Genomic DNA, 13,752 nt, shown 5'->3' with positions numbered 1-13,752 from the left:
AACTAATAACTCACTGATCATTAACATTCTTGCATGATATAGGTACCGGGTGCATAGAAAGTTATGAATATATGCTAGAGTTATGTGCTTGGCAAGCAATGCATAAGCCCAGTCTGCCCTAATGGACCAGTGTATTTGTTTGTCTGACCAGCCTGGCCATCAGACAGAGCCAATGAAGGTGCATTTCCTGCTCTGCATGAGGATGAAGCAATACAGGCGGCAGGGGGCTGATCAGAGGTATGTTCATGTGCTAGGCCAGAGGATCTTGAGTTCAGGAAACTGCCAGCTTCCACTGTGGAAATATTTTAATTCATTTTCCTATATAAAATCTACAAACACGTTTGCGACGAGATCCTGATAAGGAAGTGTGAACTACCACAGAAGCTTCTTGATACATTAATTCTTGGTATCATTTAAAGCAAAACTTGAGTTTTCTTTACCATAATATTACCCATCGGTCCAGTTTCACCTTCTCCATAGGTGGAAATGATGACATTGACACTTTCCACAATACGCTGGAAGGTCTGATAAAGTTCCTCTGGTTTTAGCTGTAACTCCAACAGAGCACGATCCATCTTGTTCATCATCAGTACTGGCTTGATGCGCTCAGCAACTGCTTGACGCAGAACAGTTTCTGTCTGAACACACACCCCTAAGAGGAAAAAAAGTCAATGGTTCAGATTCTTCAGTCTGCTAAGACCACTTTACGCTATATAAACTGGCCAGAGAATCCTAGCACAGAATTCCTTGTGTAGCCTCAGTGCTTCGTGCAATTGGCAGGGACAGGCTGCAGGTATTATTCCAGTCTATAAAATGGGATAGCAATTGTAAAAGGCTGGGAGGAGAAATGGGGAGTCTGAGCGGCAGCCTTGCACGCTGATGCTGGGTTGGAGGATGGATTTCACTTCCCCAGCCACTCTGCACTTCACCCACAGAGCCTGAATGGTCAGATTCATCCCTTGTAATGTGAACAGGAGAACATGCTAGGGACTAAGACCCACCATCAATTCATTTTCAGTCTAGTTCCAAACTGAAACTAAACCTTCAAAGCAAGAAGGCCAGTGCATTAAGTCACCCACCAGGTTTTTTTTACTGATGCAGCAAAACCTTGTAATTAAAGCACACTCACCTGAAACACAGTCAACAACTACAAGGGCACCATCAGTGACACGAAGAGCTGCTGTAACTTCGGAGGAGAAATCTACATGTCCAGGGGAGTCGATTAAATTAATAAGAAAACCTGAACCATCTTTGCACTCTTTGATAAAGGCCAAGTCATTGTCCGAGAGTTCATAGTACAGAGAGATTGCCCTGCAGGAGAGAACATTTTATTTCAGTAATTTTAAACCTACATTATGTAGTCTCCTGCAGCTCCTCTTTAAAAAACACGATCATCATGATATACATAAATTAAAGGAAAATGAAAGAGGAACTACTCAACACTATTTTGGGGCTCATAAAATTCTTGGGATCCAATATTTTGCTCTGACTGTAAGGAATTTCTATTTTGATTCATGACCAACATAGCAGAATAGCTGTCAGCAAATCATTTGCTCTATAAACTTATTTTCAACTGGTTGACACTGCTGCACTGAGTCATATGTCACATGTCGAGATGCTATTCTCAATCATCACAAATGGCCAGATTCTGCCACCTCTGGTCAGTGAGTAGTATCTTAGGCCTGGTCTACACTGGCGGGGGGGATCGATCTAAGTTACGCAACTTCAGCTACATGAATAACATAGCTGAAGTTGACGTACTTAGATCTACTCACCGTGGTGTCTTCACTGCAGTGAGTCGACTGCTGCCACTCCCCCGTCGACTCTGCCTGCGCCTCTCGCACCGGTGGAGTACAGGAGTCGACAGGAGAGCGCTCGGGGGTCGATTTATCGCGTCTAGACTAGACGCGATAAATCCTAGACGCGATAAATCGACCCCCGCTGGATCGATCGCTGCCTGCCAATCCAGCGGGTAGTATAGACATACCCTTACTCTACTGCAAGTAATCCTGTTAAGATCAAAGGAACTACTCAGAGTAAGGTACTATTCATTATGAGTAAAAGTGTCAGAATCTGGCCCAAAGCAAGTAGGAGAGACCACTACATGTGTTTATAAGCTGAACCCTGATATCCTCCATTTTACAGAAGTATTTGTTACAAAAATAACTCGAATATAATTAGCACTACCTACAAGTTATCTACAAACTAAAATCATTTAAAAACATTCATATTAGATTCTTAAAACTAAAAGCCATCACAGTATTTAAATTTAAATTCTAAGTGCTCGAGTGAAGAAAAATGGCAAAAATTTAATACTTAAAAAGAATGAAATGTCAATTCGTGGATTTCATTTTAAATGTGTGCTGTTTCAAGTAACAAATAGAAAATATTACATTCGGAGAAGAGTGCACCCATAAGACTCCACTTGATGATTTCGCACTTTAAAAATAAAGATCGTCACATCTATATGGAGAATATAATATATATTCTCAATTCAAGAAGCATAGCTGCAGGACATATTGACTCAAAAGAAAGAAGTGGAACAGCAAATAATTAACAAAGAAGATATCCCCATCTATCCTGTAAATTAAAGGTCCTGGCATTGATGTAGCAATGCTTTGATAGTCAGTTGAATTAATAAAATGAATATAGCACTAACATTTGTATCTTCGGTAGGTAAGGAATTCTGAAAATAATCGCTACTATGCTTTAAGCAAAGTATGGTGATACAGTCATCAGACAGCATGGCCTATTAACATTCATTCTATTAACACTAACATTGATCCATGTATGAATATAATATAATATATGGAGATATACCTATCTCATAGAACTGGAAGGGACCCTGAAAGGTCATTGAGTCCAGCCCCCTGCCTTCACTAGCTGGACCAAGTACTGATTTTTGCCCCAGATCCCTAAGTGGCCCCCTCAAGAACTGAACTCACAACCCTGGGTTTAGCAGGCCAATGCTCAAACCACTGAGCTATCCCTCCCCCCAAAAAACCCTGGAGCTGGCCGGACCAAGAACTGATTTTTGTCTCAGATCCCTAAGTGGCCCCCTCGAGGATTGAACTCACAACCCTGGGTTTAGCAGGCCAATGCTCAAACCACTAAGCTATCCCTCCCCCTATGCTCAGAAAAATCCGAGTGTGTGGGGGGTTGTGAGGAGGAAATTTTACAGTGTTGCATTACAAGATTCAGACAAAGGTTAAAAATAACTTTATGGTACTTACGTAGACTTGATTGTGATACATCTTTCTTGTTCATCTTTCCGAGTGTCTGTGAATCGTGTTTCACCAGCTTTGGCTGAAGCAATGATACCTGCTTTAGATACCAAAGAGTCTGTCAGTGTCGATTTGCCATGATCAACATGAGCAATCACAGACATATTCCTGATATTGGATTTTTTGTCCATGATCCCTCGGATCTGGTCTACAGTGAAATTCACCTGAAGGGGGGAAAGAACCAGCGCTATATATGACTTCTATAGAATAAAAAGATAGTATTTTATACTTCATTGACATCTGAAGCAAATTACATACACATTTCCCCTCATGAAAATTGCTTATTTTGTATTATTGTTAATTGTGACATTTTAAATCATCATTAGGCTTCAGAGTTCAAATACAAAAGAGCTGAATGGAGTAGTTTCTAACTCTCTGAGCTATTGTTACAGACATCACTGCATTGAGATATACTCAGTTCACATTTTGCAGATAAAACAACGAGGAGTCCTTGTGGCACCTTAGAGACTAACAAATTTATATGGACATAAGCTTTCGTGGGCTACAGCCCACTTCATCAGATGCATGAAGTGAAAAATACAGTAAGCAGTATATATATTACAGCACATGAAAAGATGGGAGTTCCCTTACCAAATGGGGGAATTTTGCAGATAGTTTTTGTAACTTTGAAGTCTAGAAACTTCATTTTAAAAATTACTTTGATTTCACAGCACAAACTGGCAACTTCTTTAAAAAATGTATCAACTTGCTGAGGCAGCATGAGCTGGCCCAATGTCACCCCTTCCTATTTCCCACAAGTCAGGAGATACAGAGTTTAGGTGAAACACATGTGTGGCTATAGATAACTAACAAAACAAAAGTATTATGAGATGTGCTCTCACTAATTAAACCCTTTCCTTCTATATTTGTAGATACCCTTACTTGCATGTCATAGGAATCTAGGCCAGGCCTACACTAAGCCATTTTATTAATTTATGTAAATATTGTATCTTTATTTCCTTTAACTTTATCATTTATTTTCTCAAAAACATACCTGGTTTGCTACTCTCCCCCCCAATAATGCTTATATAAGTAGAAAGTTATTTCTACACATACACATGCAAACAATGTACTGTATACTCCCATTTATCCAAAGGGCCTGGGGGACATCCCAAACTTTTGGCTAACTGGGCATTCAGATAAGCAGAAGTTCTAGTGACTAACATGGGCATGCACCTGGATTCAGATAACCAGACAAAGGGAATTTGGATACCTACAATTATACTATATTTGTTTTGATTATTTATTTTTTGAAATAAGGGTCAGAGTCACATTACCTGTTTAGGCCACGTCTACACTACTGAACTTACAACAGCACAGCTCTCCTGTCGACATCATAAAACCAATAAAACCACCTAAACAAGAGGCAGTAGCTATGTTGGCTCTGTGCACACGAGTGCTTATGCTGGCGAAACTTATGGTGCTTAGGGGGGAGTTTTTTTCATACCCCTGAATGACATACGTTTTGCCAACATAAGTGGTAGTGTAGACATGGCCTTAAATTTTCTGTATTCTTTGCTTTAACACAGTTGCTTTCCATGCAGCTGTTTAGTTTTTCAGTATTAGTTGTCAGCTTGAATAAAAGTATTACATTTCACACACTTATTTCGCAGGACTGGATGTTCTCTAAAAGGTGTTAAAGCTGCTCCTATCATTTGAGTTACACTGATATCAGTGAGAAGATTTGTACATTGCAGATTTGAAATGCCATGTATTTCCAACATCACTATTTATATTACAGTAGCAACCGAAGGCCCAACCAGGAAGGGGGGCAGGGGGCTTTGTATTAAGTGTTGTAAAAACATATAGGAAGATACAGTCCCTATCCCGAAGAGATCTGAAAAGACAAAAAACAGATGAAGGACATGCTCTTCAGGGCAGGGACTGTCTGTTATATATCTGTACAATGCCTAGCACAATTGAGCCCCCGTCCCTTATTGGGGCCTCAGATGCAAACTGCAATGCAAATAAATAATAATAATATTAATTAATGACACGGGAAAGGCATACAGCATACAAGCAAAGTGATTCAGTTAATCCCACGCACGTGGAATGTCAGTTCTAAGGGTTTGTCTGCTTTTTCATGTTTAATATATTATTTATATTACTATTGCTTTTGGGGGAGTGGCTGAAGGGGGTACGTAAACAGTAGAGGGAAACAGAGGAGAGTGGTAGAGGGGAAAGGAGATAAATACAACAGCAGAAGAGTGAAGTTAGGCAGGGTCAGGGCGGGATGAAGGGGACCAACAGGGCCGGCCCACAACATTTTGGCACCCGAGGCGGGGAGCTCAAATGACACCCCTATACCCCATCACTTGGGCCAAAACTTTGAAAGGTCTCAATTCTGCCTTCTTCCTTTTCTACTCCTCTCATGGTACTGCTCTGCTACCTACCCCAATAAAGGAGAACTAACAACTTAAAATGCCTTGTTCAAAAATTTTAAGTAACACTTAACTTTCAAACACCTGAACAGCAAATGTAACTTTTCTTGTCTGCATAGTAAACACTGGCATTTTTATCTGTTTGAATAATCAAAGTGGTGATTTCCGTGCCTTCTTGGTTGCAAAGATTTGAACTGCTTCCTGAAGGTCCACAGTCTGGGCCAGCTCATGCTCTGTTGAGATGGTTGCAAGGCCGACCAGCCTCTCCTGTGTCATTGTGGAGTGTAGATGTGTTTTTATTAACTTCAGCTTGGAGAAGCTGCGTTCTCCACTGGCAACTGTTACAGGAAGTGTTAGAAGTATGCGCAGAGCAACAAAAGCATTTGGAAAGAGGGTGGTCATCTTATTTGTGCACATATATTCCAGAACATCCTTTGGAGTTGATCCTGCTGAAATGTATCTTGAAAGGGCTTTCAGTTCATCACCTAAATCACTCGCATCAATATCGCGCATGTCATCATGTGTCAACACTGTCTCTAGTGCCCTGCATTGCTGGTGTAGGTCTTCTTCAGGTATAGTGAGGAGTTTTGGAATGTCATACAACATCCCAAATATACTGCTGTGTTCTTTGAGCTGCATGAAACGTTCTTCAACTGACTGTATTGCACATTTATTTCAAACAGTATGTCGTGCCACAACACTAAGCCACACAGAAATTTGAAGTTATGTATGTTTCTGGTGATTCCATTTCCCTCTGCCACTCTTTTCCCACAAACAGTTCCTGTCATAGCATTATCCTCCATTATGGGAACTATGGCATCATCTATCTTCCCAATTTGGTGTTTGATAGGCTTTATCGCCTCCACTTGACTTTCCCATCGTGTGGCACTCAGTGGTTTCCAGTGTCAGAGAAGTTGTTCCCAGATGTTGCTTCAAAATTTGCCATCAATGAGTTGATGCAGAGAAAAATACATAGATGCTTTGAATTACATTAAAAAATTCAGCAGCCTCACTAGAAGCTGATGCTGCATCACTGACCACCAAGTTCAATGAATGAGAACTGCATGGGACAAAAAGAACTCGAGGGTTTAACTCTCGGATCCGTGTCTGCACTCCTCTGTTCTTTCCTCTCATGTTGGCACCATTATCGTAGCCCTGACCTCTCATGTCAGCTATCGCAATTCCTGTATCTTCCAGCTTTTTAAGAAGCACATTTGTGATACCAGTTCCTGTAGTATCATCAATGTCAATAAATTCTAGAAAATGCTCTCTGACAGTCACCATTGCAGGGACATTTTCACTAGGTTCTGTTGTTGTTACAAAACGCACCATTAAAGTAATTTGTTTCGATGTCAGGTGTGCAGTCCAGAATAACAGAGTAATATCTTGCTGACTTCAGATCTGCCACAATCTTCTGTTTGACTTTTGTTGCCAGTAACTGTATGATCTCATTTTGAATAGTTTTTCCAAGGTAGTGGTATGTGTACATTTCTTGAGTGGTGACTTTTCTTAGATGCTCCTGCATCAAACTCAGCCATCAGCTCCACAATTTTAAGGAAGTTTCCAGTGTTTGGCACATACAGTTGATCTGAAGTGCCATGCAGTGCTAGGTTTTGGGTAGCAAGCATTCTCACAATGGCAATGAGCCTTTTCAGAACATTTTGCCAGTACAGACTCTGATGCAATCTTCTCTTGATGCTGATCATCTATGGTGGCCTTTAACCTTAGTCTCATCTCAAGCTCTTTCCACCTATGGAATGCTCTCTGGTGATTTGCAGCCTTCTCATGGCATGCCAGATTTCTAGCCAGCTTTTTCCAGTCCTTTGTTCCTGTAGAACCCAATGTGGCTGGAACGTTAGACTGGAAGAGTTTGCAACAAAAACAGTATGCAGCATTCTGGGTTTTTAAGTACATAAGCCATGGCCTCTCCACTTTGTCACTATTGGGGATTTCACGCCAGTAATGTGTTGGATGGAAACTTCTATTTTCATTGTCTTTGGGGAACATGAAGTTTTTCACTTGCTGTGGCCCATGCAGTACAAGGAAGTCTCTCAGGCTACTGCTCAAGTGGGTCCACAGTCCTGGATCATCTAGACTTAAGGAACTAAACTCAGCAGCAGCTGTTTCTTGTGCCTCCACCACACTCTTCTCTGATCTACACTTTTCTTCAGGAATGTGCATGGTTACATCCATTTGAGATGGAGATATGGATGCTGCAGTAGCTGCCAGGTCACCTGCACTCTAACTAGAAGATCAGGCATCTCCTCACCACTCACAGCCTCACTGGGGCCGGAAGGCTCACCGTGAACATTTGTGTCTATGTATCTCAGGAGAGCTCCTTCCTGCTTAGATAAAGGAAGCTTTTCTGCTTGCTTGCTTTTTCTGAATGCTGCCCCAGAGGGGCGTTTTCTTCTTTCACTCATGACTGCTGTTCTGTGCCAGCTATAGTGGCTCTCAACACTCAGTTGAAGGGGACAAATAAGCAGGCTAGTAGTAGGCCCTGAGTGAGGGAAGATATCAGCATCTTAAGGGCCTAACTGGCAGGGCCGGCTCCAGGGTTTTTGCCGCCCCAAGCGGTGGAAAAAAAAAAAAAAAAAAAAAAAAAAAGCAGCGATCGCGATCGGCAGCAGCTCCACCGCGCTGCTTTCTTCTTCGGCGGCAATTTGGCGGCAGGTCCTTCCCTCCGAGAGGGACCGAGGGACCCTCCGCCAAATTGCCGCCGAAGAGCCCGACGTGCCGCCCCTTCCCCTTGGCCGCCCCAAGCACCTGCTTGCTCAGCTGGTGCCTGGAGCCGGCCCTGCTAACTGGCTCCTACTACTTCAGTTGACTGCCTGTTCTCCTCAAGTGGGTTCAGGGAAGCGGCAGGAAACAGGAAGCTCCATGAGAAGCTGGTGTGAATCAGTCCAGGCTCCTGGGGGTGCTACAGAGGTACATAAGAGGCTCCTCCTCTCTCTCCCTGCAGCTCCTGCTGCTTTCTGTTATTCCCTCTCATCTTTTCTCCTGCCTGTCGCTTATGTCTCTTGTGCCCTCCTTCCTCCAGCACAGCACTCCACCATCTCTGTGCAGCTAGAGCAGAGAGAATACATATGCACCAGCAGCAGACACAATTTTCTACACTCTAGGTCCTAGTGGCGCCCCCCCACCATCTGGCACCTGAGGCGGCCGCCTCAGTTTGCCTCATGGTAAGGCCAGCCTTGGGGACCAACAACCAATGGAAGGGGGGAAAATTCCAGGGGAGTTGCTAGTGTAGTTCCACTGAAGTCACTGAGTGGAGAAGCAGGCTCCCAGACGTCAAGATTCAGAGTTGAGTGAATATTGGTGTCAGAAGACCTGGGAGGCTCCTCCTGGTTTCTGTCTCGCATGGGGAGGAGAGGCCACTGGTCCAATAACCAGGGCAGATCCCTCTGTTTCAAGTGCATGTGTCCGTAGCAGGTGGAATGTAAGAGAAGTGGAAAGCCCTGACTTAAACTCTGTGGCCTTGGCTGTGGTTGGTGCAAGCTACTTTAGGAAAGGAGCCCCAAGGATCTGGAGATTTCCATAGTTTGTCCATTATAAGCTTTCTCACTACTGCTCAATATGTGGAGAGAGGAAGAGGGAGGCTGCTGGGCATGCTTCCCTGGGCAGGCCCCTCTAAGTCCTTCTAAAACTTGCAGTGAAGACTAGCTTCTCATAAGCTGAAGAATACTATATGTTTCTATGTATCATTGCAATCAGTGCATTTATGATAATATAATCACAACTGATTACATTCTCATTTTCTTAAAATTGGAAGGATTTTAGAAAACAAAGAAATTAAAATTGTGCCTTTTTTGCTTACAATGTATAAAGGTAGCCTGCAGCAGGGTTACACTGGCAAAATCAACAAACTTGGAGTGAATCTGGCCCTAAACTTCAGCTATATAAAATCAAACCAACAAAGTTAGATATACAGGATAGGAAGAGGGACTTGTAAATCAGCAGCATAAAGATGAAAGTAGAAATTATAAAAGCAGATGAGAATAGCCAGGAATAAAGTCTAGAGGGAGAAGAGAAAGGAGCAGAAGACAGAACCACCCTGTAGGGTTCCCATAGAGAGCTTTCTCAGGACAATCTACATAATGGTTTGCAGACAATTTAAGTTATGACATGTCTAGATGGTTTAGGAGACAAACATTCCTTTCCACTATCTCCAGAGGATCAAAGAATTCTGGAATTAAATGTTTATTTCCAAATATGCCCATCTGTTCTAAATTACAGCTTTAAAAAGAGACTTAACATACAACTACAAACATCCCATATAAGCTTCTATAAATGTTCTGGATATGAAAGAGGCAGAGGCATCAACTTCCCCAGTATCCGGGGTGTGTGTGTGCTCGATCCCCTGCTCCGCCCCAGGCCCTGCCCTCACTCTACCCCTTCCCCCATCCCTGACCTGCCTCTTCCTGCCCCACCCCGTTCCACCCACTCCCCGTGCCTCTTCCTGCCCTCCCCTCTCCCCCAGCACCTCCCACTCTATAAAGTCTTCCCGTTTCTTCAGTTCAATTTCAGGATGAAATGCGGGGTTCAGTGCTGCCTCTTTAGCAAAATAAGTGTAAATGGGTCTTCTCTTCTGAACACGAGCTGGCCCACCCATATGCAATTCAGGCTTCTTGGCGTCTATGGGCGTCTCGTAAAAGGACATGGCTGTTGTGTCTAGGCTCCTGATTTTAAAGCCGCAGTTCGAAAAAATACGTGGCTTTGTACACACAGTCAATGCTCATTGGTTAGAGTTTTTTAAATAATCCACTCTGCAATAGCCCATTTCTGAAAGGCTCTTGTTTTAAAGTCTTGGCATGAAAGGACTGGTTCAAAAAGTGCATTCTGTGACGTAGCTGTAAAACAGCGTCTGATTGGTCCACCAAGAGGCGGGGATAGCTCCCAAGGTTTGTCTCCCAGAACAGTTATTTCACAACCGGCAGTCACTAGGCTAGGATGTTTCGCTCTGCATGTGTTCAGTAACATAGACTCTCTTATTGCGTTATTTTTTTTTATTCTCTAAAACCTTTTTTCTTTGCCCTGTGCTTATTTTTTCCTCTCTTTCTATTCTTTAAAAATCATCTCTCCTTACTAAACCTAACCAAACAATCTTTCTTCTGTTTAATAAGCTTTCTTTCCTTTTTTCCAGGGGTGGGCAAACCTTTTGGCCCGAGAGCCACAGCTGGGTAGGGAAATTGCATGCAGGGCAATGAATGTAGGGCTGGGGCAGGGGGTTGGGAGGAGTGCGGGATGTGGGAGGGGGTCGGTGTGCAGGAAGGGGCTCAGGGCAAGGGGTTGGGGCAGAGGAAGGGTGTGGGGTGTATGGGGGGGCTCAGGGAATGGGGTTGGGGTGCAGGAGGGGGTGTGGAGTGCGGGAGGGGGCTCAGAGCAGGAGTGCAGGGAGGACTGTGGGAGGAGATTCAGGGCAGGGGGTTGGGGTGCAGGAGCGGTGCGGCAGGGGGCTCAGGGCAGGGAGTTGGGGTGCGGGGTGCAGGAGGGACTTGGGGAGCAGCGCGGGGCCCGTGGCGCCATGGGGGTGGCAATCCCGCAGGCCGGATCCAAAGCCCTGAGGGCCCGGATCCGGCCCGCTGGCTGTAGTTTGCCCACCCCTGCTCTAAACCTAACCAAAAAAACTCATTTCCTTTAAGCTCTCTTACTCTATTCTTTCAACCTTTTCCTCCAAATAATCAACCAAATGTATCAAAGCACAATCACACAACATTCCCCTGACCAAACATAAAAAATAAGGGAAAAAAAAATTCGAAATGGCCAACTGTGCCAAACCTCGACACCAATGGAAATGGGAACGGAGGGCAGGACATAAGCCCAAAATGGGGTGTGGAAACCTGTCAAAAATACATGGTGATGAATGCTATCGAGCTGTATACTACTCACATTCCTCCCAAACTGCGTCCCAAAAGCCCCCTCTAAAACCTTACTCAACTGTAAAAACCTCTAAAACCACCCCTGACAAATTCTATGTTACTGTAACGTATTCCTCATACAAAATTTTTTGGCATAAAGAAAACTGGAAATATGGACACAGCATAAAAAATGTTATTCTTTATATTCAATTAATTTACAGGATTTTGTTTTACATTTCAACAAAGCTGCTGCTGAATTTCCAGTATGCTGCACCAGACTGCCGTAGAAAGGAATCCTGCCACAAAACGTAGGTCCAGCTTGCAACAGAGTAGATGGGGCTTAATAGTATGGAGACAGGGCAGGTGAAAAGGCAATCCAAAAATGTAGAGTATTTTTCTCCCTTCCACAAGTAAAATACAGCAGATTTTCAACAAACCCCACAAATTTTACAGCCACAACTGTGAGAAACCAGAATCACTCCTGGGCAATTACATGACATCATCTTGGCTGAATACTGCAGCAGTGCTTCTCACCGGCTCAGCAGCACGGGGACACAGGAGAATCAACCTCCCTCCCCCCATAACAAGCTTCCCCCTCTTCTCTTGGAAGTGTTTAGATCCCCACTGTAAGGCAGGGAGGAATGACCCACGATCCAATTTCAAGTCAGGAACAGACAGTGATATAAAGTAAATATGTACAAACCCCATCTAAACTTATTGCTGATGTAAACACAAGTAAGGGAGGTATAAGCCAGTAAAAGGTGTACATATTGTCATGCCCCCCCCCTCCAAAAAGTTATAGAAATAGAAGGACTGAACTGAGAGATCTTAACAACATTAAAGAAAAGAGCAAAATCGTGATGGCATTTATTTATCACAGAACCAGGCTCATTACAGACTGATCCCTAGGATAAAAATATTCAGCAGAGATGAGATGCATTATTAACAGCTAGTGCTATTTAAAGTAATAGGGCTGGCTTGCCAACAAAATAAACACAAATAAATTAAAAAAAAAAAAACCCCAGCAGTGTCTCCAATTTCCTAGGAAAACCCAGATGATCTGACTCAGGCACAACAGGTCTGAGCAGGTATAACACAGGATGTGTACTGACACACACAAAACCCCTTTCAGATCTCGTCTAACGTGGTGTGGTACCTTTTACCTCCCTTACCCGTGTTTCTAAACCGCTCTCTACCGGCGCCGGCTATTATTTAACTCCAGAACCGTATGGGAACTTGTGGCTCAAGGAAGGATGGGCAACATGTACAACACAAAACGAAGTCGTAGCCTGTGTCATAATCTCCAGCACCCTTCACCCCCTAAAAACAGAGCAGCATGTCTCTCTGCTGCCTGACTCACACGCCTGCCATCTTTATGGAAACAACAGGAATTATCAGGGGATCAGAAAGAGAACCCGGAAGTGAGGTGGAGCAATAGCACCGTATAAACGGCCCCAAACCGGAGTCATGGGCCGTTCGGAACATTGTGACTCCTGCACACGCAGCAGTAAGGCCCAGAGCAGCTGTTTGGGAAGGTCCCCGCCCCCAGAGCTCCCACCCCACTGTAAGGCTCCAGCAGCCCCGGGGCGGGCTCTCCGGGGGGCTAATCCCGCTCGGGACCCCGGGGCCGCAGGCAGACTCCGCGGCCCACCAGTCCCCGGCCACGCCAGCGGCCCCCAGCCAGCCCCTGGACAGACACGCCGCGGTGTGAGGGACCCTGCGGGGAAAATGGCCGCGCCCAGCCCCGGCTGCCCTCTCCTCACGCCCCGGAGCATGCGGGGGGCGCTGCCCCAGCGGAGCGGCGCGGCGGGCTGCCCCCGAGGGCTGCGGAGCCCTTCCGCCCGGGGGGCACTCACCATGGCGGCGGATGGCTCCGGATGCTTCCCCCGCCCTCAACCCCGGGCTACCGCTGCGCTTCAGGAGCCTCCGCCCCAGCCGAGACCCAGCCAGGAGGAGCCGGGCCCGGAGCAGGGAGATTCCGGATGGGGCAACACAGCCGCGCTGGAGCGCCCGCCTCCCCCGCGGGCGGGACGTGCTCCGGCCGCCGGGCTGGGGGCTGCTCCTCACGGGCGGGGCCAGCTGCCCCCTCACCCAGCGCCAGTGGCCCCTGGTACCACAAGTGCTGGGGGTGCAGGAGCACCCCTGGCTTGAACTGGTTTCCATCATACACAGCGGGGTTACTTTGGTTCAGTGGCTTTCAGCACCCCACAAATGGTTCCCACGCTACTG

The 13,752-nt window shown here is 45.2% G+C and overlaps 1 protein-coding gene across 1 annotated transcript in view; it reads right to left on the bottom strand.

Moving 5' to 3' along the window:
• The window catches only part of LOC135880592 (elongation factor 2-like), a 37,925-nt gene extending 24,511 nt beyond the window's left edge, over positions 1–13,414 (bottom strand). Inside the window, exons 1-4 of the mRNA XM_065406935.1 lie at positions 13,380–13,414; positions 3,234–3,448; positions 1,130–1,311; positions 441–652 (exon numbers count right to left, since the gene is read on the bottom strand). Of these exons, the coding sequence (XP_065263007.1) occupies positions 441–652; positions 1,130–1,311; positions 3,234–3,448; positions 13,380–13,382 (612 nt within the window). The 5' untranslated portion in view covers positions 13,383–13,414. The remainder of the gene's footprint in view (positions 1–440; positions 653–1,129; positions 1,312–3,233; positions 3,449–13,379) is intronic.
• Between the last annotated feature and the right edge of the window lie 338 nt (positions 13,415–13,752).

This window comes from Emys orbicularis, chromosome 6 (genome assembly GCF_028017835.1).
Source record: "Emys orbicularis isolate rEmyOrb1 chromosome 6, rEmyOrb1.hap1, whole genome shotgun sequence".
Lineage (NCBI taxonomy): Eukaryota > Metazoa > Chordata > Testudines > Emydidae > Emys > Emys orbicularis.
Note: the sequence above shows the minus strand (reverse complement) of the source record. Positions and strands in the feature narration are given on the sequence as shown.